General features: G+C 54.4%; 5 protein-coding genes across 5 annotated transcripts; all 5 read left to right on the top strand.

The window, feature by feature from the left end:
- Positions 1 to 190: 190 nt before the first annotated feature.
- Positions 191 to 1645, top strand: NCS57_00636100 (MPAB-Lcp-cat domain-containing protein; the record flags this gene model as incomplete). The annotated part of the gene is made up of 5 exons (XM_053056250.1): positions 191 to 448; positions 499 to 575; positions 627 to 656; positions 704 to 1180; positions 1237 to 1645. The coding sequence occupies 5 exons, from the start codon at positions 191 to 193 to the stop codon at positions 1643 to 1645; spliced, it is 1251 nt and encodes a 416-aa protein (XP_052915205.1).
- An 819-nt stretch (positions 1646 to 2464) lies between these two features.
- Positions 2465 to 3199, top strand: NCS57_00636000 (uncharacterized protein; the record flags this gene model as incomplete). Its single annotated transcript, XM_053056249.1, has 1 exon — positions 2465 to 3199. One exon carries the CDS (start codon positions 2465 to 2467, stop codon positions 3197 to 3199), a length of 735 nt encoding a protein of 244 aa, XP_052915204.1.
- Positions 3200 to 7863: 4664 nt separating this feature from the next.
- NCS57_00635900 (DUF4451 domain-containing protein) lies at positions 7864 to 9810 on the top strand (the record flags this gene model as incomplete). Its single annotated transcript, XM_053056248.1, has 3 exons — positions 7864 to 8116; positions 8165 to 9438; positions 9502 to 9810. 3 exons carry the CDS (start codon positions 7864 to 7866, stop codon positions 9808 to 9810), a joined length of 1836 nt encoding a protein of 611 aa, XP_052915203.1.
- Positions 9811 to 15381: 5571 nt separating this feature from the next.
- Positions 15382 to 17790, top strand: NCS57_00635800 (PHD-type domain-containing protein; the record flags this gene model as incomplete). The annotated part of the gene is made up of 2 exons (XM_053056247.1): positions 15382 to 17513; positions 17589 to 17790. 2 exons carry the CDS (start codon positions 15382 to 15384, stop codon positions 17788 to 17790), a joined length of 2334 nt encoding a protein of 777 aa, XP_052915202.1.
- A 689-nt stretch (positions 17791 to 18479) lies between these two features.
- Positions 18480 to 19814, top strand: NCS57_00635700 (3-isopropylmalate dehydrogenase; the record flags this gene model as incomplete). Its single annotated transcript, XM_053056246.1, has 6 exons — positions 18480 to 18530; positions 18587 to 18607; positions 18665 to 18697; positions 18818 to 18933; positions 19152 to 19525; positions 19579 to 19814. The coding sequence occupies 6 exons, from the start codon at positions 18480 to 18482 to the stop codon at positions 19812 to 19814; spliced, it is 831 nt and encodes a 276-aa protein (XP_052915201.1).
- Positions 19815 to 23305: the final 3491 nt, after the last annotated feature.

Below are 23305 nucleotides of genomic sequence, written 5' to 3'. Positions count from 1 at the left end.
GATGACATAAGGAAAAGCGATTGGTCTCTCATATATCGCTTCGACCGCCATTGTCCTCCCTTGAGTCTGCTCTTTTATCCATCTCCAACAACGACTAGCTACTTGCTCGAGTGTAATCGTGAGCGCCGCTATGGACGCACAAGTTTCGATCGTGGAGCATCTCTCCAATTTTTCAACATTATCCAGCAATATGCCGACTGCTTTTCTCAGTGTACAGCCATCCTCTTGGTCTGGTCCAGTCCTTGTCGGGGCGTTCCTTGGTTATGCTGCCCTCTGCTCAATTTTTCGATTTCGACGGATCAACGCCCTCCAATCTCGACTTGGCTTCCATGACCGTAAATCTCTGGGTCGAATGACAAACGAAGAAGCCCATCAGATCGTGAGGAATATTGCGAATTTCGAATTTCCACTCTTCTATGACCTTTCGGTTAGGTTAGCTCTGTTTGAGGTATGCTCAAGTCAATGCCGAGGTAGCTGTGCACTGTTGACCCTGAGTAGACATATGCCGTTCAGCCAGTTGCGAAGCTGCTTTATGCTGTCAGTGATCTGAATATATGGGAGAAAGCCCCGAAGAGGTACAGTGAAATCCGTCACTGAGCTTATCGAGTCCTGGCTAACTCCATCAGATATGCGGACACCGAGGTCGTATACTGCTGGTAATACTCACTCCCACTACTCTGGGCTTCAGTGCTAATTCCTACAGTTTCGCATCGTACTCCCCAGCCTCGCCTGGACTTCACAAAGCAGTAGCACGGATGAACTACCTGCACGCTCCATACATCAAGGCAGGCAAGATTCTCCAAGAAGACCTGCTCTACGTTCTTTACGCATCCATGGCCGAGCCAGTTCGGTTCCTCAGACTTTATGAATGGCGCGAACTCACCGATATGGAGGTCGCAGCTTTGGGTACCATGTGGAAGTATGTCGCCGACATGATGGAGATTGACTACAAAACCGTGCTCAAGAAGGACATGTGGGTGGACGGCCTGGAGTTCTTTGAGGATGTTTCTCGATGGGGAGAAATCTATGAGGACGAGCATCTACGCCCCTCGAAGGAGATTAATGAGTTGGGCCATCTCTTGATGAATATGTTGCTGCAATCTCATGCAAAGGTTGCTCGTCCCCTCGGCTACCCGGCAGCTTGCGTTCTCATGGGACCCAGACTGAGGCGGGCATTTGGGTAAGATTTCCCCAACAAACCAGTTATCGGGCCTACAGATGCTAACAGCTTGATAGCTTCCCAGAGCCTGGTTTGGGCATCACAGTCTTGACTTATAGTCTCTTGCTCGCCAGGAAGCTTACAGTTCGGTATCTTTGCCTCCCTCGGTTTACGCCCTGTCTATATATCTCCCAGCCAGACGAGCAAACAGGACGTATCAGCGCCTACCATTACATGAAGGAGCCTTGGTACGTGGCCTCGACCTTCTGGTCCCGCTGGAACCCGGAAGCACTCTTCACCCGGTTGGCTGGCGGACTGCTCCCTGGCGACGGTGGTGCAGATATCAAGCCTGAAGGGTTTCTCCCCGAGGACTTGGGCCCGGAGAGGTTCGTTGGCAAGGGAGTGGAGGAGGGCAAGGTGATGGAGCAGGAGGTGAAGAAGAAGATCTCGTTGGGCTGTCCGTTCAGTGCTGCTGCAAAGGCTTGAGACGCCCTCAGTGCCCGGGTGGTGCAACTTCAATAGTGAACCATTATTTGTTTCTGCCGATCATGTTGATTTCCCTAAATCCACGGTAGGATGATCATCAAACAGCAAGTTCCCACGAGACCAGCAGCCAGAATACCACGTCGGTAGCTGTGATCTACACACTGCCTACCCAGCTAGGTAGTCAATAAGATGCCAAGATCCAGGCACAGAATCAACAATGGCGCTGGCAACTATAAAATAGAACCCGAGAACTCAAAAAACTCTATCAAAATAATGAAACCTTCTACCTAGTTGTTTTCCCTGGTCCTGCCTTGGAGACAACCTGTTCTCAATGTCTGGTGTGTCTCTGGTGTGAAACCCTCCGTTGAAAACCGGCGGTTCAGGGTAGCTCATCGCCGGAGGCGTCTACAATGCGACCAGCTACGTCATAAGCCATTCATCATCCACTTGGACAAAGAGCTTGCCGCCAGGTCTGCAATTCTTACCCTCCGCATCGGGCAATGGCTTGGAGCTCTGGAGCTGCCGGAATCTGATCGGCGGCTCCCCTTCCCCGCTGCATGCAATGTTTGCGTGCGCCAGGCACCTGCGAGGCCGATCAATCACCTGACGTAGCTGGCAGTCATTGATTCCATTGCCACAGTCTCGCTTCAACTTCGACACGACTACATCATCTCGTGAGTTGAGAGTAATTACGAATAATCACCCAGAGGAAAAGCAAAGACGGTTTACCAAATCCTACCTCAAGAGAACAATCAACTGCGATACGAAAGAAGAGACGGCTCTTCACGTAGCAGCCCATCAGACACCCGAATCACCAAGATGCCTCCAATTCCCATCTACACCGCGAGCCCCATCACGGCGGCCAAGCCATCAGGAATCACGCCGCAGACAGCGCACTCAGAAGACCCCGAAGCATCAGCGGGAGCACCGAATACCACCGACTCGCCTACTAGCACGTACCCAGCAGCCCAGCCCGGAGCTCGTCCGTCAATGCCAGCACCGACTGGGGTACCTCACCACTCGGCAGATGTCCAGCCAACTCCGACCCAGGCGGCCGTCGACGCGAGCCCTCCGGCCCCGCAGCCGGGAGCCGTACCGACACCTCCAAGTTACCTGCCGCCGCCGCCCAAGGCCGGCGAGACGATGCACGGCGCCCAAGCGCAAGCTACAGAAGTGCCCATGCCTCCCCAGATGTCTTATGCGCCTGTCGGTGGATCGGAGTTCGCCGCGCAACGTTCTTCGACGACGACAGCGCCAGGTCCATCCCCGATGGTAGGTCTGGGATCGACGTCCGGGCTGGGCGGACCTTCCGGGAGCGACTTCTCGCACCCACCAGGATACCACCAGGATGTGCACGCATCCGAGTTCTCCAGTTCTCAGAGGGCAGCGCATGAAGCCGCCGTGGCACAGGATAACCGAAGGCCGTCACTGTCACTGATGGGAGATGAGGATGGAGACGGGGTGTGGCAGGCGGCTAAGAAGTGGGCTTCAGCCGCTGGTGACAGTCTCGCGGCCGCCGAGCACGAAGTCTGGAAGAGGATCAACAAGGAATAGGAGGGACGATGAGGCGACAGGGCAGGCAGGATAGGGCAGGACAGGGCCGGGCAGGGCAAGAAAGCTGCTGCCTCGGCATCCATGGTAGGGCTATAGCCGGGATGATGATTGCTTCTTTCTGAGTGTAAATAAATTAATGTTTGAAGGGGGACGGACCCGTCATCGATAGCGTTTCCGTTGTTCTATTTCCAGAAGCGCTGGGGAGAGGAAACGGCGCGGGAGGGAGTGCCGAAGGCCAGAAACGTCTCCCGCGAAGCCATCTGGGATTCGAGGTAGCATCGAGAAGCCCAAAAGAACTATCTGCGGGGGTAATATGGCGTCACCATTGGCTTATGATGTCCGTTTTGAGAGAGAAGACGTGAGTGATGGTGGTGGCCATGAGAGGGTGGTGATCCAATTTCCCGTGCGAGTGGTGCCAGGGACCGACAAGACCGGAACCCCTGGTCACAAAACGGCCTTACCGGGGTCCACAGAACAAATCATGGAACGCCGATAGAAGGCGGAAAGCAGCCAGGGCGCTGTCGCTGTCAGTGCGCGACAGATTATCCTGGGCAATTGGGTGTCCCCTCCCTCCCCTCCATCCCGTCACTCACAACTCCTGGATGTCCCGGATTTGATACGAGGCGCAGCTTGTCTCGAAAGGGAAGTAGGCGAGTACCATCTCTCGGCGTCCTGAGGTTGGCGGCCGCAAGGGGCACACATCATGGTCATCGTGGGGGGAACACTCAAGCTCTCAGCTCTTTAAGCATTGAACATGGCTAGGATCGGTGGTCATGCATGATAGTCATGGCGCTGATGGTCTACCGAGCTCTCGGGGCTCTGCGAGCGGCGTCGGGCTGGGCTCAGCTCAACGCCCTCGAGGGAAGGGAGGGGAAGATGGTGGGAGAAGATGAGAGAAGGTCTCCACGACGCGCTGGCATCGAGATGACGCGTTGCGCACGACATTGGGAGGCGAAAGGGAGCCCGACAAGAGTTGCGGTAACAACGAATGGGCGAACGAGGCACTGCCACGAATGAGAGTAATCCGTATGGAGAAGAGATGAGAGAAAGTACTGGTTGGATGATGAGCAAAAGGAAACAATTGCAAACGCGATGTAACAGTATCGAATGGGCTAATGCGCTGGCCGCCGAGGATCCGGCAGTTGCTGTGAGATGGAAATCATCTGGAAGTTGAGTTACGACGCTGGATGCGGTTGGCTGCCCTGCCTGGATGAAAAACGACGGAGCCGCGCCCAAGGAGCCATGGAAGGATGGCGCCGTTCGATGTTCAGGTTTCGAGAATGAGATTTGACCGAGCAGGAAGGGAGAGATTATCTCTAGATAATCACACCTTGGTCTTGGTACCTAAGGTAAGCCTAAGCTTCAGGTTAGCTAGCGAGGTCAGGTAAGGTTGGCACTGGAAAGCGGGAGGAAATAATTCGGCTGTTGTTAGAAGAGGTTTAGACGGGACGGAATGGAAGCTGCCTACTATAGCTGATCCACACTTTCACCGTCCACCGCCAGTAGGGCAAGCCACACAGTTCTGACGTGTTCATCGCAGAATCGAGCATCTGGTGGCTACCGCCTCTTTTCGGGCACTGGCAGCAGTTTCCAGCGAGCTTCTAGTGGACGTAGAGCGGAAATCAGCGAACATCCATGGATGGCAGCCCTCAAGCAGTGGATCCATATCAGTGGATATGCTGGAAGAGACCCTGGTCCTGCGACAGATCTGAGACAGCCGGCCCCCGGCAACGTCCCTGCACGAGCCCCTGATTATGCCCCGGATCCAGGGAGCTTCGACCAATAGGAGTCTGCAAAAGACAATTTCTAGGCCGAAGCGGGTTAGAGAAGATACAGTGGCACCGCACGCTCCCGTGCCACACCCTGGACCCCTGCCCTGGGAGCCCCACTTGCTGCAAATCAGAAGGCGTCCCACGACCAGCTCCAGGCCAACTTCAAACACGCTTGTCCAGCTTGCTTTGCTTCCATCGCAACCTCTTTCCAGCGCACTTTCGCAAGGCTGGCAGCCCAATCTGGACGAGGCGGAGGCGACGCGACAGCTACAGCGATGGCGCAGCTACAGCGACAGGACGGCCAGCTCACAGATGGGCAGAATTCTGCTATACCGCCTCATCGTCTATACCCTCCATCACCATGTCTGGACGACTCGGACTCGTACAGCGCTTCAGATGTGGCGATCTGGACTCGTGGCTGCAATCTCTGAGCATATATCAGCGACAGGCGGTTTGCTATAGCTGAGGTGGGAATCCGATTCGTCCTCTTCTGCTCAACAGTCACAGCTGTCTCCCACCAGCATCTGTCGGTCAGGTTCCAACTTGAAGTCGCATCGGCCGCTCCCGCCTCTTTTGCTCTCAACACGCAAGCCGAGAGAGAGAAGAGGGTCTTTCGATGACCCATCATGCGAAAGCTCAAACATCGACATGAGTACTTGCCGTCTCGCCTGTGGGCGCGCAGGCGCTGTCTGCCAATCCCAAAATAGCCATCAAGGCTCTCCCCTCCCGCAAGCTCCGTCGCCGCACGATCAGGGCACAAAGTACCTGAGCAGCCCCTCATGCGGGGGATCTGAGGATCAAGTCTTTGATGTGTGTGCTATATTGCCATGTACATGGTCGCACCGGGAGGCACTCGTGGTCTGCGCTCTGTCTCGAGGCGATCCCGAAGCAGCTCCTGGCCCGGGTGCTCAACGATCCCCAGCGGCTCGGTTCCTGACTTGCCCTTGGCGACCGGAACCATTGAGCAATTACGGCGCATCTACCTCTACCCCCGAGGCTTAGCGGTTTCGACTGTTGTGAAAAATAGCACACATCTCTTGCACCCTGGGCAATCCAGAGCGCACAGTCCTTCTCTCGGGGTCACAGGGGGCGTGCCGGCCGACCCTCAGAGGGGTGTGTCTCGCCGAGCCGATGAGGCGAGGCGTCGAGTCGCAGTGTTCCGGCTGAGGGTGTCGAGAGTTTGAGGTGGTGTGGCTCCATCTCCGGCTCCGCTGTCGTCGGAAGTTTTGTCAACCCCAGACGGACCTAACGTGGCCCAGTTTGAGTCGACACGCTCATGTTCGGTCGTCGTCGACTCACTCGCCCGCCCGCCCACACCACCTCCCCCGTCGACTCTGTTTCTTCAGCGCCGGATGAGACAAGCCACCTCCGTCGAGCTGCTGCTGTGCAGCCCGACTGGGCGGTCCACTGGTCCGATCGAGCCCCTTGGCGATACACTTGACGCCTGCGCCGCCCTTGGTATGTCTCGGAGTCCGTCTGGGATCTCAATAAGTCCCTACTCCAATCTCATGGCCTGTTCACTTTGGGTTCCCTCTCATGATGGTTATCGTCCCCCATGGTGAGCCATCAGCGTCCCTCTTGCTCCCTCTAAGCTCGGCAAGGCCGTTTCTTCTCAATCTCTTGATCCACACGGGCTCCCTCCAGCCTTGTCGCCTGAAAGCTGTGACCTTATTATCCCTAGTCCGGGGTCCCTCGACACCTTGTCCCTACCCCTGTTCGCTAGCTCCACCGGCTTCTCAACTTCCTTGTCCACGTCCATCTTATTGACGAACATACTCGCAACCGGGGCCCATTCTATCCTAGCATCGCTGCGACTCTGCTTTGCACCGGACTCCCCCCTCCTCTCTACGCTTCTCACTTGTACCAGTTCACAGATCGGTCTGTGTTCGACCTATTCGGCCCAGCCCCTCCCGTCTTCCCAAACCTCTCCCCTGGTGCCCGTCCCTGACCTGCGGAGCCTGTCTCTCCCCATGGATAATGCCTCTTGTCCTTCATACACGTCTTCTTTTATACCTCCAGGTTCCGGCTCCGCCCTCCAATCTGCTTCTTCTTGCACCTGCTTTTCTGCGCGACATCACCCGCTCATCAGCTCTACTCGTTTTTCCAGTCTCCAGTCATTCCTTTACCCGTTGACATACAGCAACGCAACTCACTCACACATACCACGCAAGCGTATAATATATACACCCAGCCCAGCCTGCCCACCGCCACCCACGCCTAGAGCCTGTCCATTCCTTCTAACCGAGATCCGGCCTATGAGCTTGTCCACACCAACTGCTTCGCTCTCATTTTGAAAAAAGAATTCGAATACACGCGTTTCTCTCAGTCAACCTCAGCATCCACCTCCCCGCCATCGCCAACCAAGCCCTTGGGAACCCTCTCGTGATAGCAGCTGCCGATATACCCTGGCCGAATCTACTCGTTCCTTACAACGCATTCATTTACAACGCATGTTGGCAGCCCGGAAATTACTCCCACTTCCGAGTTGGCCATTGCGGCCTTAGTTGACCAGGTAAGCCAAAGATGTCCCGCGGCACTCCCGAAGATCCAGATATGATGTGGACCTCGACCTCGCCCTAGCCAGTTCACCTGGCTGCCCATCATCGCGGAATCATGCTGACAAGCGCCCGGTCCTTGCTAGATCCGTTCTGCATAATAGTTTAACGGCGCGCTCCCTTGACTTGTTTCTTGAGTTCCCGACTCTTGTCTTGTCACACCCTGACTGTAGGCCATAGCACTCTTGTCTTTCCTTCGGGTCACTCCTTCACGCCCATACTTACAGATTATGACCACAGCCAAAACATATATACATCTACTTGCCTTTCATTGTTCTACTTTTTCTGCCTCAACGGCCGGCTTCAATATCCGTCGAGGTCAACACCTACAGTCAACATGAATTCGAATGAGTTCACCGAAACCGAGTCCGTGCTGGGCTCGGACGACATGTGGTCGACACCCACAACTCAAACCAAATCTCGACCTATGCCAATCTACCAAGGATTTTCCTTTTGCGGTGCTGAAGATTACTCTTCGGTGCCGTCCTGGGATTCATCCTCCGTTTCGTTTCAGCAGACCCCAAGTGAGACCATGTCTCGCCCTATGTCAATGCATCAAGAACTCTTCCCTCCTACCACTATGGAAAGCTGTGAGTCTATAAGAGCCCAACCGCGATACACTGCTGACGTCGACACAGCCACGTGGATGGAGAAGCCGAGTGAAGACCACTTTGACCTGCAGGGCATCGACCATGATATGAACATGGGAATGAGCTCTTTCACCACTGACGAGGCTATCCCTGTTCTTGACCTCAAGTACCAAGGCACCGTGATGGACGAAGACCTTATGGCTACAGATGATACCAACAACCGTCGCATGTCTGGCTCTTCGTTCTCCATGTCGACTTCCGGTGCCCTATCGGACATCCCCTCCTACGACGACTTCTCAACTGCCCTCTCCGAGGCCCCTTCATTCAGCTCCGACTACCCTCCTACTTCTAACCGCAACTCATTGATGTCTTCCACTCAGCTCTCACCTGTGGCTTCACCTCGCATCGCCCCTCAGACGAGGACCGAGCTGGTGCGCACTCAGAGCCGCGGCCGTGGCGCATCTCCGTCTCCCCGACCTGGCGTGCGATCTGCTCCCTACAGCGTTGAAGGCCCAAGACTCAAGCGATGGTCTACTGGCACATACGGAACAGCATCAAGCCGAAAGCCTACCCCGTACGTCTATCACCCGTGCTCGGACGTGTTCAACACGCACCAGCATATGTGCTCTGGTCACTCGTCCCCAGCTGTTGGCGCTGCTCCTCTACCCCTCAACTACGGCAACCTTCAAGCGATGCAGCAAGCCCCATTCGTGGTTCCCAGCACACCCGTGTTCCAGAGGAACAGCATGCTTCTTCCGACCCAGCTCCCCTCCCAGATCTCGTCGCAGCCTTGGCAGACGGATGTGAACCACTTCGCAGCCCCTCCGCCTCTTCTGTCTCACGGTCTTTTCAGGATGCTTCAGAGCAACGGAGATCCCACCTCCCTGAACAGCCACTACGCCGACCTGTCCGACCCACCCGATTTGTATGCCGCTCTTCAGGAGGAGCAGATCCCTCCTCCTCCCGAGGACATGAACCCTTCGGATCCCGACTTGATTCCCCGCGAACAGGAGCTGCGATTTGAGGGCGACCTTTACACCCCAAGATGGGTGCGAGGCCATGGCAACAAGCGCGAGGGTTGGTGTGGTATCTGCAAGCCCGGAAGGTGGCTTGTCCTGAAGAACTCGGCCTTTTGGTATGACAAGTCATTTTCTCACGGCATCAGTGCGGCAACCGGAAGCTCGTTCCAGGAACCCCAGCAAAAGAGACGCATGGACGGCAACCCTGATGTTTGGGAGGGTTTGTGTGGGAGCTGCAACGAGTGGATCGCGCTGGTGAGCAGCAAGAAGAAGGGAACGACTTGGTTCAGGCACGCGTACAAGGTAAGCAAGCAAACAAGCATCACATCCTCGGCCCCAGCAACAACCTTGGCTAACATGATAAAGTGCCACACTCACCTCAAGGTTAAAGACACGCCCAAGCGTCGCCGCGAGAGCAGCAACGCGAGAGCCCTGGCCATGTCGACCATGGCCAAGGCCAAGACTGAAGCTCAACGACCCATGACGCCCCAGATGCCAACCTCCTCGATGGATGTTGCCACTACGCCCACACCCGCTACTATGTCGCAAATCACTTCTCATCCTCAACCACAGGCCCAAGTGGCCTCGATTGTTCCCGCTCAGGAGCCATACACCCTCGAACAAATGTCTGGAAATGTCCTCGTCATGACCGAACCCTTTCCGAACATGATTTAACTCGCCACGACCTTTTTCATTTTTTATTACATGCTTCAAACGCTTCTACTCTTTTTTGATTTTGCCATCTCACGACAGCATATGCATGGCCGCGGATGGCCCGACACTCGTTACTATGTTATGAAGATAAAAAACCGGGGATGACTACTTGATACCACCAGTCGGAGCTGAAGGGGGTGACAGTTGATCAACCCCTAATGCGCTTTAGTCTTCTGTTTGTCTTTTTTTGATTCCTTCTTGTTTATGCTTTTTACTTCTGGAAACTTTGGAAGGGAACTGAGAGAAAGAAAAGGGCCCAGCTTTGGAGTCCAAGTTGTTTACGGTCTAGAAGCTGGGCCACAGGTTGGTTATTGGGAAAAGGTGCATAAGAGAATGTGCCAATGGAACTTTTGTGAGGGATTCATCAAGATCAGGTTTTTCTTTACTACATAGTTTTACATCTGCTCACCTTGTTGAGGGATACCCAGGAGTTTGTTCTTTTTTTTTTCTCTACTCCTTTGCACTAGATAGAATGGTTGGTACAGGAATTGGGAGCACCCTCTTGTTGCGAGGGGCGAATGATGATTGAAACGAGCAAGATGGACGATGCTGCTGGCCAGTCGGATACAATTCATGCTTCAACAACAACAACAACAACTTAGATAGAAATGGTTACGGTCACCCAGAATATCACTGTCGTTTTCGTTTGCGCTTTACACGTTGGTTCCAACACTTGACTTGACTGAGACTTGACTCGGGAGACAAGAGGATTGAGGAGGCATGAAACACGTTGTGAATGAGATCGTCGCGTGCGTCTTGTTTCGACGGGGCTGGACGCGATGTCACATCAATTAAAACACAAGGCTTGCCTCGCCCCCTCCCCCGTTGCAACAATGCAATGTATCTTTGGAGATGGGGAAGTGGTACCATAGAGCTGGGGCCTGCTACAGAGGCGAGGGGGTGCTGGCACGATGCTCGGCGGTTCTCTGCAAGCGAGTCTGGAGTCGAGTCGTCGCGGTGCCTGGGTTTTTGTCTTATAGCGCTGTTAAGGACAGGGATAGAGCAGGATCGACGGCCAATCTATGCGGTAGGGTGACGTTGGAGATGTTTGTTTTGATTGTCGCCTACTAGGATCTCACCTGAGAGGAGTTGACCGATGCCTGCGAACGGCATCTATCACTCTGTTGGTGATGGTGTTGAGGTTGTCAAATTGCAAGAAAGACTCTGAGTTGCCGTTTATGGGAAGTCGTGATTTGGATACGGGGGTCCGGACGACTCGATTCGGCAACCGACAATAAAACTCTTGAAACAAGGCAGGACGTGTCACCTCTTAGCAGTCCGTTGTATAAGTCCTCATAGAGAGCGAGCCCGTGATTAGCGCCCAGTGTGTGTGATCACACGTTGCGTCCCGGCTGGCCAGGCTCAGGCCCAGGCCCAGGGCTGTCGGATCGGCGACGCGACCTTGGTCCCGGGGAAAAGCTTCTTTGACGCAGGTACCCGACCAAGGGAGGGAGGGAGGGAGGGAGGAAAAGCTTGGGTCGTATGATTAGACTGTTACGGTACCTGAGGACGGGACCTGAATCCGTGGACTCGGTGTTTGTAACCGGACGCTGGGTGGGCCGCGCTGAGGTGAAGCAGAAGCGAAGCTTGATGGGACATAGCTTCGCTTGAGCACCTTTGAAACGGTTGCCGGGATCGCGATCAGACGATGGGGGAACTAAACTCGAAAAAAAAGAGCGAGGCTGAACTAGAGTTGACAACGCATCCCGCTTACCAACAAGGCTTCCTTGTCCCGGTAGGGCTATAGCGGACTGTCAACATGGGCCTTGCAAACGTTCCCTGGAACTTTTTGGAAGAGCGATGGAGGCCGCGTCTAGCAAGGTCGCCTAACAAGGGGCGCAAAGAGGAAACACTTCCGGGAGGGAAGACAGAAGAGAAGAGATCTGGATCTTTGTTAAAGGGGGGTGTGGGCGGAGAGAAACAAGTTGGTGTTTTCTTTAATCTCCCAAGATTCATGCGGCGCGGAGGCCAGCCCGAAGGTGCCGGCCGGGAACGGAGGTGGGCTGCCGGGAGCGGGGAATACTTTGTCGCGGCCCGGACGGAAAGGGCAGGCAGTTGGGGAGGGTCCAAACGTTTACCTTTTGACGCGCCGTTTGGTGGTTTCTTGTCGTTCCGACAGGTTGGGCCTGGTGCATAAACTTGACTGCCAGGGGGTTTAATGGGATTGCGCGCGGGAGATCGAGGGCTGAGATGGATGGTGCGCATGAGGACGGGAGGGAGTGATAGGATGCGGTGGTCGGCAGTTGTTTGATGGGTAGCCGAAACGGCCCATGGATGAAGGGTTGACGACAACTTAAAGTGGTGATGAGGAACCGACTGCTCATATCTCTCAACATAGCTTCTCAATGGACTTGAGTGATGATGTTTTTATGCGATATGGTAGCGTGGTGCCCCTTATCACGCCTCATCAGGATAACTCGGCTTACGATAAAACTCAAAAAACCAACGGACAAAAGCATTGTCTCGAGCCTCCCAACGTGGTTGGTGGGAAAGTTGAAAGAGAGATAAACGAGCATTTGAAAGAAAGATCCCCCTCCCTCCATCCAATGCGTGGAATGCAAGCACTTAAAACCCCGGTCGAGTCCTATTCCCAGAAAGACCAACCATCCCGTCCGTTGAGGGCGGCCAATCACGACACGCTCCGCCGTCGCATGGTGCTTCAACCTGTACCGTCCGGCTGGAATCGTGCGGCACGTGAAAGAGGGGGGTTAGCAGTGTGTATTATGGGATGAAGAGCTGAAGATCGTGTGTATGTCTTGCAACAGTTTAAGCGAGCCGAGTTGCATTCGATAGTAGCGGTTGTTGTGAGTTTGGTGGGTGAGGACGCCATGCGTGCGTGTGTCGCTATTCGCAAGTTCAAACCCGTCCGTTCCGTCCCCGTTGAAGCCTTGAGGTGGAAACCTCCGCGGCAGATCTTGGACACATGCTGATGTCAAGACGCAGCGGCGGAAAACGTCCGAGTTGGAGAGCGCCATTGTGGAGGAGGAATATGCAAGGCTTATGTCTGTCAATTGAAACCGCATAGTATGTGGTGGAAGTCTCGGATGTGCTGTATCCGTAGTTATCTGGTTGCTTGGCAGTTTGATTTCTATTGACATGGAACTTGGCTATGTTGAGACAATAAACTATTCAAATCGGGTTTCTAGACAAAACCACGATAGTTGCTAAGAGCTCAAGCTCAAAGCGGCCATAGTTTCACATATTGTGAGTGACAACGTTGGGTCAACTGACTCGAAAAGATAGATAGTACTTTGACCCCTGAGGTGGTTGCCAGTGGTTGTCAGACACAGCTCAGACAATACAACGCCTCGATGACGAGTGCAACTGGACACTATGCGTTTGGCAGGGGTGCGTTGCCCCTATCATGACACAGCTAGGTATGTGACGTGCTAGGTTCCTCGAGCAACGTCTAGTGGTGGAAAAGTATCAGTATCATGGACCCGTCTGAAACAGTGTCAACAAGCCAAGCTGTTTCCCTTTGGTTAAAAAGGATCACTGCCTAAAAGGAACGAGGCTGGGTTCTTTTTTTGGTCTATGACCTGCCTGACAACGGACAGCACCCGATAGTCGATCAAGAAAGTGGTGAGCTGACTGTGGTTTTGGTGATCTATTGGTTGGCTGTCGGCAGCCGACAGCAAAAGATGCAGGGGGGTGGTTGGAGGTGAGAGATGCAGCTCGGGTGATAGCAGCTGCAGATAGACATGGGAACAAGACCTTTTTACTGTCATGGTTGTTGCCTGTCGTCGTCTAGGACTTGATCAACAATTTTTTTCATTGGAAATCAGCTCGGGAGGAGTCGGCCGTCGTATCTGCATGTGTGACGGGAGAAGTCATAGCGGCAGCCATCCATTGGCACCTTGGTGTTGTGATTGTACTTTTTTGCTTTCGGTCAGCTCCCCGGGCGACTCTTATTGACAGCCCAACGTGTTTGTATTCAGACCAACTTATCACCAGCAGGAAAATCCACGGTTATCATTACAAGTCTTGTTGTCATGCCGTCAGCTCCTCCCGTGCATTCATCCGTCCCTGGCCCTCCTCGGCTGGTGCCTCTTCCAGCTTAGACCGATTCCAGTGGTTGGCTGGTGAGAGCCCGCAGCGCACTCTAGCTGCGCTCGCCACTGAAGCTAGCCCCCTGCAGGCCCCTGGAGACATGCCCCGGACCGCCTCTTGGTTGCCCAACAACCGCCAGTGGAAAAAGCCCAGCCCGGGGCGCCATCGCGTGAGCTTTGGTTTACCTGATGCACCGCGGAGGCTTCAAGATTCCATCCATTCTCTCTGTTGCTTGCTTGCTTGCTTGGCTGGATTGTTTGCTCCTTGTCCTTTGTCGAGTCTCTATTCTCCTATTCTTCTTTTGGCTCTTTGCGAGATCAACTTTCAGCTCGGCTCCAAGCCCTGCAAACAGTTGCTGTAAACAGCAAGGTTGGGTCCGTACCCACTGCATCCGTCCATCCAATCCATCCCGTGCATTGGACCTCATCATCCATCCATCCTGTCCATAAAATTTACCGACCTACCTACGACGAGCGGACCGACCTCGACCTCGACCTCGAACTTCGACCCTCTTCTGCCTAAACTAATCCCACGACCGACCCCGCGGCCACGGCATCACGACCGAAAGCAAGAGGAGAAGCCAAGCTGTTGAGGAGAAGGAATCAGGAAAGCATCGATGAAATAATCCAATCTTACGCCCGAGGTAGGCATCTGGTCCCTGCCCCTTCTCCCCTAATCGTCTCTGTCTGTATCAGCCATCAACATCAACATCCATCTCTCCCATCATCACCACAACATCGATTGGCAACGAGACAGGGCCTCAGCCAAGTCTCAAACCCAAACTCTATGGCTTTCCCCCTCTCATTCATCTCTATCCTCAGCGTCATTTAGCGGGGCCTCTATCCCTCCGGCCTAGTCCAGTCTCTGTTGTCTCCCTTTCCTTTCCCTTCCCTTCCTGCCCCTCCTCTTTTTTTATCGGGGCTTATGGTCCGTATGCCGACTTCATTCCTCCCTTTGTTTGGACCACTGTCTTGATTTCTCCTCTCGCTGCAAACAAAGGCTAACAACACTCTTTGTTCAAAACAAACAGTCTTAGACTTTAATGCCTTCTTTCCGTCCTGCCATGATCGTTTACGACCTTCTATAATGACCCACGTGCACCGACCTTCGACATCCGAATAGACTTGACCCTGTTACAAGCTGTCCTGCCCTGCCCACGCCGAGCTCGAAATCTTCAGAACCCATCTCGAAACCGCCCTGCTACAGACCTGCTGCATTCGCTCTCTTACCTGCACCGTTTCTCCAAAGTTTAATTTTCCGGTTCTTTGCATGTGTTACCGCCGTTGCTGAGGTGTTCTCCAACGGCCCGAGGCTGACCGTGCACGCCACCAACCTCGAATTTGATACTTCCCACGGCCTGCCTCTGGTTTGGTCTTTATGACAAGCAATTAAAGCTGCTATGAGCGGGGATCAACTGGCTATCAGGCAAGCTCAATTCCAAATCTTGCCTCAACTGCACCATGCCATCTTTCCGTCTCGGCCATGCACGTTGTTGCACAACCACTGACAGTTTTCCTGTCCTACAGCTTTACTGATTCGAACCCTCGTCCACCGACTTCTCAACAAACTCCTACATCCGCCGTCTTCCCTAGTCCCATCTTCGAGACCCCAAAGCCCGGGCAAGGTTCCGTTACCGACGCCGGGGGCTGGACGCCGCGCTTCGCCGAGGACTACTCTGTCTTCAACAAGACCCCAGGGAACCTTCGGGGAAACCAGGTTCCCTTCGTCGACCTTAGTCCCGCCACGCCCGCCAGCCGCCACAAGAGGCTGCTGTCCGCCGAGACATTTGCTGCCGAGATTGCAACCCATGTGAATCACTTCTCTTCTAATCCCAATCTGCCACTGCCGCCGGTCGATCCATCCCGCCGCCTGGCCTCATCGCCGAACTCAGTAACCGTTCCTCAAGAATATATAGCCGATTCGACTCCCTTGCCCAGCCCTGATCCGTCCAAGCAGCCAAAGTCATCCAAGAAAGCCAGAAAGGCCGACCTCAGCGGTGCAGAGCCTACGCAGACGGCGACACCTCCGCCCACTGGACGTAGGGGAGAGCGGAAGCTCACTGACAAGCTCACGATGCAAAATGATCAGAGCTTCGGTCAGCCTGACTTCACCGGCGCCTCTCAGCAGCAACATGATATTGCCGCTTTGATGGCCGCCTCTGGTGACATGTTTGGATATCCCATGCCAACGCCTGGCACCGCCGGCTTCTGGGACCCTTCAATGGGCATGGACTTTGACTTTAGTGCTTCTCCGTCTAATGTCTTCCAGACAACCCCCGTTCAGGGACACCGCCATACAGGATCTTTTGACTGGAATAACGACATACCGCTATTCCAGGATCCAGCTGCATCTTTCGCTTCGAACCCAGAGCCCATTCAGTCAGCTCGACGTGACCGCACTATCGCCCCGAAACCACTCGGGTCAACGGCAGCAACGACGGCGGCAAGTGCTGCCATGTCTGCAGCCCTGTCCGCACCTATAGACGATCCCTTTGGAATGTCACAACAAGCGAATGGAGTGAATCCTGGGCTGCTCTTTGGGTCTACGCAGAACCCCATGTTGGATAGCGCTGCTCTTATCCCTGTGACACAAGCTGGCTCGGCTGAAGCTACCATCTTCCAGTCGAGGTCGAGAACACCTCTGGGAGAGGATCTTCGACGATCAGCCAGTGTGAAGGAACTCAGAGCCACCAAGGCTCCCGATCGTGCACTTGCTCCTTCTCCCGTCAAGTCTAACTCCCGCCCAGGGATGGGTCGAAGCGTCAGCGAGAACCGAGGGAAGAGAAATCAACCTCAGACCCAGAACCGACCAGTCCTGCCCAAGCTGGCACCCGCGGTTCGACCAGTTTCACAGGCCAGCAATGGATCGAACAGTGACAATGGACGACCCATAGCACGGCCAACCGGAAGGCTGTCTCCCATGAAGAGTCAGCATCGTCTATCGAGCCTGGCCTCTATACCCGAGGCGCCACTGCAGCCACCGCGAACTCGAACTTCTGTCCGGTTCACGATCGACTCGAGAGGCAGAGCCCGTGCTGAAACAACCGTCGTACACAATGAATGTGACTGGGATGGAAGCTTCAGCCACCGAAGGACGTCCCGAGACAGGAGTCGAACAGGCGAATTGGGATTCTCCGATGACGAAGACTCATCTTCTGACGACGAGCCCATTATCATCCCTAGCAGGACAAGTTCATTCAACGCCTCGTTTGCTCTGCCGGACCCCCTGAAGCCTGTTGGCTCCATCTTCCACTCCTCCAGACGCAGTGTCAGCGATAGGAGCACCAGTAGTATCGGTGCTCACGATGGCATGGGAGGGTCGCAACACGATGGAGAGAGCGAAACTGAGACTTTCATGCATGAGCGCCGCGACAAGGTCGGAGATGCCACGAGCGAGCTGCGCAAGGTCATGGAGGACCGCAAGAAGCGGTCAAATCAGATGGGCGGAGCGGGACAGCACCGGTACTTACAAACCAACAACTTGGGCCCCTTCCGGGGCGATACCATCTCGCCGTCGACCCTCACCGACTCCAGCCTCATGACAGACAGACAGGATATCCGGTGTGTCTGTAGCAGAAAGGGGGCTGACGGGGGAGACGGCTTTATGATTCAGTGGTGAGTGGCTTCCAGCCAGCTTGGTGGCGGGCCGAGACAGAGACAGAGTAGAGTTTGGGCTGACCTTGCAACCAGCGAGTCCTGTGAGATGTGGCTGCACGGCAAGTGTATCAATATGAATTCGCGGACACGACCGAGGGTTTACATCTGCGCATTTTGCGCAAACACCCCAAACATGCGTGGAGGGCGACTGCGAGACACGGGGCGAGGAAGCATGCTGGGTGTCGGGGCCGTGCCGTCACCGCTGGCAAACAAATCATTCAGGGCGTTTCGATAAGGATTGGGTTGATGAGCATTTCTGAGGGAGTAGACAATGGGAGGAGTCCTCGGGGTGGGTCTGATTTGAATACACATGCATCTGGTTTTTATGAGACTCTGGTCATGCTAGCTTGGGCGATGTGCCGTGATTCTCTTGCCTTTGACATAGGCAAGGTCGGTGAGCTATGGTCTTGTGAGGATGACGTACATGGGTGTCACAGTAAATGAGGGCTAAAGCCTCATGTGCTGCAGCGACGAGAAGGGGTCTTGAGTGCATGAGGCTGTGATGGATGGGAGAATGCCATGCATCAGATGCTGGAGGAGTTGATAAAAGAACGCTTGTGTTTGCTTGTGCAGACACAACAGCCCTGCAAGGCATAGATGAAGAGCTCAAGACAGCCTCCTCCTCGAGCCAAGTGCCCAAAATGACCTTTGTCTGGCCCCTCGTTGGCCAATACCGTTGCCGCCCACTTGGGTTCTACTCTGCCGTCGAGGGCCGAGCCGGCCACTGAGCGACGAGCCGGCCGCCGGAGCTCAAGCAGCTCGAATCTCGGCATGGTGGGGGAAGAATGTCGTCGAGGGGCGGGGCAGCATCGGCTGGAACTCGGAAAACACATTCCCAAAAGCCAACCTACCACTCTCTCCCTTGTCTATTTCGACTCTATTTCTATCAATTCAAAGGTTCCAAGACGTACGAGTGAGGAAACAATGGCTGAACACAACATTGTCGTGCTGGCTGGCGACCACTGCGGTCCCGAGGTGCGTCAACTGCTGGTTAGAGCTTTTGGCGCTCATGTGCTAATAATCATGGACAGGTTATCGCTGAGGGTATCCGGGTATGGGAAACACCATGTGCAGTCATTGGGATGAGGAATTGCTAACGGCTTGAGCAGATCCTGAAGACTATCGAGGAGAACAAGCCCAGCGTTGGCAAGTTCAACCTCTAGGAGCATCTCATGGGTGGTGTAAGTGTTGCATGACTAGCTACGTGCAGCTGCACCCTTCTACAGCTGACCTTTGCTGACCTGCCTATTTTTCTCTAACAGTGCTCCATCGATTCCACCGGCAGCCCCCTCACAGACGAGACCCTCGCCGCCGCCGACGCCGTCCTCCTCGGCTCCATCGGCGGCCCGGAATGGGGCACCGGCGCCGTCCGCCCCGAGTAGGGCCTCCTCAAGCTCCGCAAGGAGATGGGCACCTACGGTAACCTGCGACCCTGCTTCCTCGCCTCGGACTCGCTCGTCGACTCTTCACCCCTCAAGGCCGAGGTGTGCCGCGGCACCAACTTTGTCATTGTGCGCGAGCTCACTGGCGGTATCTACTTTGGAGAGCGCAAGACGATGGCTCTGGCTCTGCCTGGGACACTGAGCCTTACTCCAGCGCCGAGGTGGAGCGCGTTGCCCGTCTGGCTGGTTTCCTGGCCCGCGGCCGTGGCGACAAGAAGGTGTGGTCTCTGGACAAGGCTAACGTGCTGGCCACGAGCCGACTCTGGCGCAAGGTCATGACCGAGACGTTTGAGAAGGAGTTCCCCGACCTCAAGGTCGAGCACCAGCTCATTGACAGCGCGGCCATGATCATGGTCAAGAACCCTACCGGTCTCAACGGTGTTGTTGTGACGAGCAACCTGTTTGGTGACATTATCAGAGACGAGGCCAGCGTCATTCCCGATAGCATTGGTCTTCTGCCCAGTGCCAGCTTGAGCGGTATTCCTGATGGCAAGGGCAAGTGCAACGGTATCTACGAGCCCATCCACGGTACGTGTCATTCTCCACTGTTACAATACTTGTTTGCTGACTCTGCTTTACAGGTTCTGCCCCTGATATCTCGGGCAAGGGCATTGTCAACCCCATCGGTACGCTCCTATCCGTGGCTATGCTTCTCCGATACTCTCTCAACCTCCCCGAAGAGGCCAAGGCTGTCGAGGAGGCTGTGCGTGCTGCCCTGGATGGTGGCCTCCGAACCAAGGACCTAGGTGGTAACGCCAACACCAAGGAGGTCGGTGAGGCTGTCGTCAAGGAGCTCACACGGATCCTCAAGGCATAGGAGTTGAGCGAGAGAAAATTTTTATGCGAGTTAGCAGTTCTGGTTGGAAAGGAGAAGAAAACCGCAAGTTAACAACGTATTTCCAGGGTAGCATGATGACCACTTTGGAACAAGAAATAGTAAAATGATCAATGACAAAAGAAGATATCCCGTGGGATACTTCATTTTTCGAAGAAATAGTCAGCCTACTACCGGGTATCACCGCCACGATATTTCGAAATGGGCATTTCTATGTAAATTGTGCTGATCGCTCTGACCAGTTGATGGTGGCCATGGCTGGTGTGTTGCCAGTTAACCTAGACAACAGAGGGTTTTCTAGTTTGACAATCCTTGTAGGATGCCGGCTTGCTCTTGAATGAGGTCAGTGTCTCGAAATTTGGGCAACGTACATACGGGCCGTGGTGTAAGCTCGGGGATGTACATTACGCTGAGGATGCAGTATCTCAACTGCCGGTGTGAGACATCTACCTGACTTACACAATGAGCAAAATTTGCCTCCTCACACGACACATCCTCTTCAGCCGCATATTAGAACCCTTCCAAGCTGGGCTTGGGTTACAATGTCAACTCCAGACATGGCATTAAAAGTAGAGTTGATGGATAATTCCGAGGATGGGCACCGAGAACAATTCTATCCGGTCGAGACCAAACCTAAACCCAATTGCCTTTTTGCTTCCGGAGACATGGAGGAAATATGACGACCCGGAGCACCTCTTCCCAATAGGCAGGGTTTTGACGGTTAACTGTGGATTTTTGTCACATCATGGCATATCCCGTGCCAACAGGCATCAAGGATGGCCCTTGGCAAATGACAACTGCGAAGAAGAGAAAGAGGTCGATCAAGAGACGGTCCAACGCGGGGGATAGATGCAGCAGCGTGGAGATGCAGGTTGAACGGGCGTTGATTCCGATTCTTCCAACGGCAAGACGTTGTATTCCTGCCTGTCAGACTGGATATGCAGGAATCACGAGTTGTCCACGCCGTGGCATGAGGGGAAGGCCTGGCAGTAAACTCATGCCGTGGAAAAGCATGCCACTTTTCTCTTCGCCGCGATTGACTTTTTTTCGGTTTGCGAGCTTGAAAAGATGACTGCTGCCTCTGTCGGGTTGGTTGCAATGCAGAGAAACGTGCATTAGGGCTCCATTTGTCTGCTTGCTCCCCGGCGGATCAAGATGCCTGATGCTCTTCTTCTTGGTCTTCCTGCTTCCGGAGGAGGGGCCGTCTTGTCACGCGGGCTCTGCGTTGGTCAGGATCTGGGCTCTGTTTCTGGGAAGGGAAGTTGCCGACGCTGATCTGGGCAGAGCTGCAAAGACTGGGTTCTAGGTCTCACGAGGGAATGCAGGTCGAGAGAGGGCTGCAGGTTTGAGAAGATGCCTTGTTCCTGCTGGTCTCGGCAATGGAATTGGGTGGGAGGTAAAGCTTGGCCGGTCATGGAGGTATGGGAATCGGGCTCGCCTTTTTCGTACAGTAGAGAATGGAGATGGCGATACGAGAAAAGAGGGGGTTGAAGGGGAGAGAAGACCAAGAGTCATGACGTTGAGGCTAGCGGAGAATAAGCTTGAATCCAGGGTCAGTAGGTACATCGTACATCGCGGCTGATGTCGTCTGAAAGTGAGAGCAAGGAGGTTGACCGGGATTGCCATGATTGGTGGAGCCTCGGTGGCCGCAGGAGGAGTCATGATATGGACAGGCCGGCATTGGACTGACTTGCAACACTGCTGCATGTCGCTGGGGCGGGAGAGGAGAAGTCAATCCCTCTGGCAGTTAGTTTATAGTGTATTGCTTTGTGCGTTGTGCCGTGTTGTGATGGCTGCAAGCGGCAGCTTCAACATCAGCCAGCTCACCCGACTCCGGTGGATGTCAGTTGAGGTTCCCGTCCTCCACACTCTGAGCTGTCCAAGCAGCTGTGCTGTAGCTGTAGCTGGCTGTCTGTGCCCTGCTCCCGCTGTAAGGTACTGGCTGTGCCTGGCTCAGGTTCGCAAAGAAAAGGGCGGACACGCAGTGCAGCTCGAGGCCAGCCAATCGAAGCGGCGACGCCATGCGCCGAGGAGGGAGCTCTCGCTGCGTTAGCTGTATCCTCTCCGCCAAGTTGCACACCCACACGTGTTGGCCGTGCTTGCGTGCTTTATCGTTGGAGGCGATGGAAGCGAAGCAGAGCAAAGCAAAGTAAAGCTCAGCTCAGCTCCATCATGCCTGATGATGGCAAGCGTCCTTTGCTTCCCTCTTGGCTCTCGGATAGGACGGAAACGACGGTGCAGGTTCTGACTGCTTCGATTCGATTGGGGGTGGGCATCCATCGGGATTATCCTTTTTCGAATTGCATCGCATCTGCTCAAGCCCTGCATCCATGAATTGACCCCCCGGTCCTTTGAGTGAGAAAGCTGTGACTCGCTCGTGATGTTGCGAGGTGTAGGTGTGGCTGGGATGGATCCTCATGTGAAGGAAAGAGGTGTGGATGTGGCTGGCGCTGAGCGACAGTGCCTACAGAAGCAACCACACCACCTGTTTACGATACGAAGTTGATTATCTTGATGGTTCTTGTCTTTCATGTCATGGGAGCCCTTTTAGGATTGTTGCTGGGGAACCGAAAAAGAGGCTGTTTCGTATTGTGAATCATTTCTCGATGAAATTGCTTACCCATCCCGAGTTGCGGACTTTCTCTTGTTATCCCTGACCCTCAGATCAACTCTCTAGCCCGTCTGATGTCATGTCGGTCTCATCCTCATGGAAGCCTTTTTTACCCTTGCAGGACGAGTTTTTTCCCCTTCTGCCTTTTTCTGCACCTCACCCTCCATCCCGTAAGCGTACATGGCGTCGTGCAACCCAAGAAATACATGCGGGCTGAACGGAGCAGGTATTTTCCTGTATGTACCAACAGTGAGAGCGGCTTGGCCCCGTCGAGGTTGGATTATGGCTTGAGGGGACGGCTGAGCTTTGTTTCCTCCAGACGCTGACTGACTGCAGAATGCCGAATATCGTATATTCGAGTTACATGAATGGTGAGATGATGGCGAGGCAACAGGGTGGTTTCTTACTCCCTCACTTACACTGAGGCGCTTCGCTTCACGATACCTACCATGCCCCTCGTACCTACCTTATTTGATGGTGGCGTTTTGGTTCCTCAGGCCCCATCTCAACCCGTTTGCTCTAAAACTCAATCCTCCGATGTTGAGAGCTACACCAGCGCTAGTACCGTCCAGGGCACCATTCTCTCGTATTCAACGCCCTCCTCCTACACACCATCATCGTCAGGGCGCATCCGAAGCAACCATCTTGGTCGGTATCTTAGCCGCAGAGCGTCACAGCATTGGCCCTGGCCCCCTCCGCTCTGCCATGATGCGCTAAGCCCACGGAACCGATGCGCTAGAGCCGCTTGGTTGAGACAGACGGTTCGCTTCTTGGCTTGGGGTGCGCGCACGTTTAGCCTCGCCGATCTGGTGAGAGAGGCGGATCTTCTCGACACACCCACGCATCACATCAAGCAAGGTCT

The sequence above is a fragment of the Fusarium keratoplasticum genome, chromosome 4, assembly GCF_025433545.1.
Source record: "Fusarium keratoplasticum isolate Fu6.1 chromosome 4, whole genome shotgun sequence".
NCBI lineage: Eukaryota > Fungi > Ascomycota > Sordariomycetes > Hypocreales > Nectriaceae > Fusarium > Fusarium keratoplasticum.
This window is presented reverse-complemented; position numbering and strand designations above follow the sequence as displayed.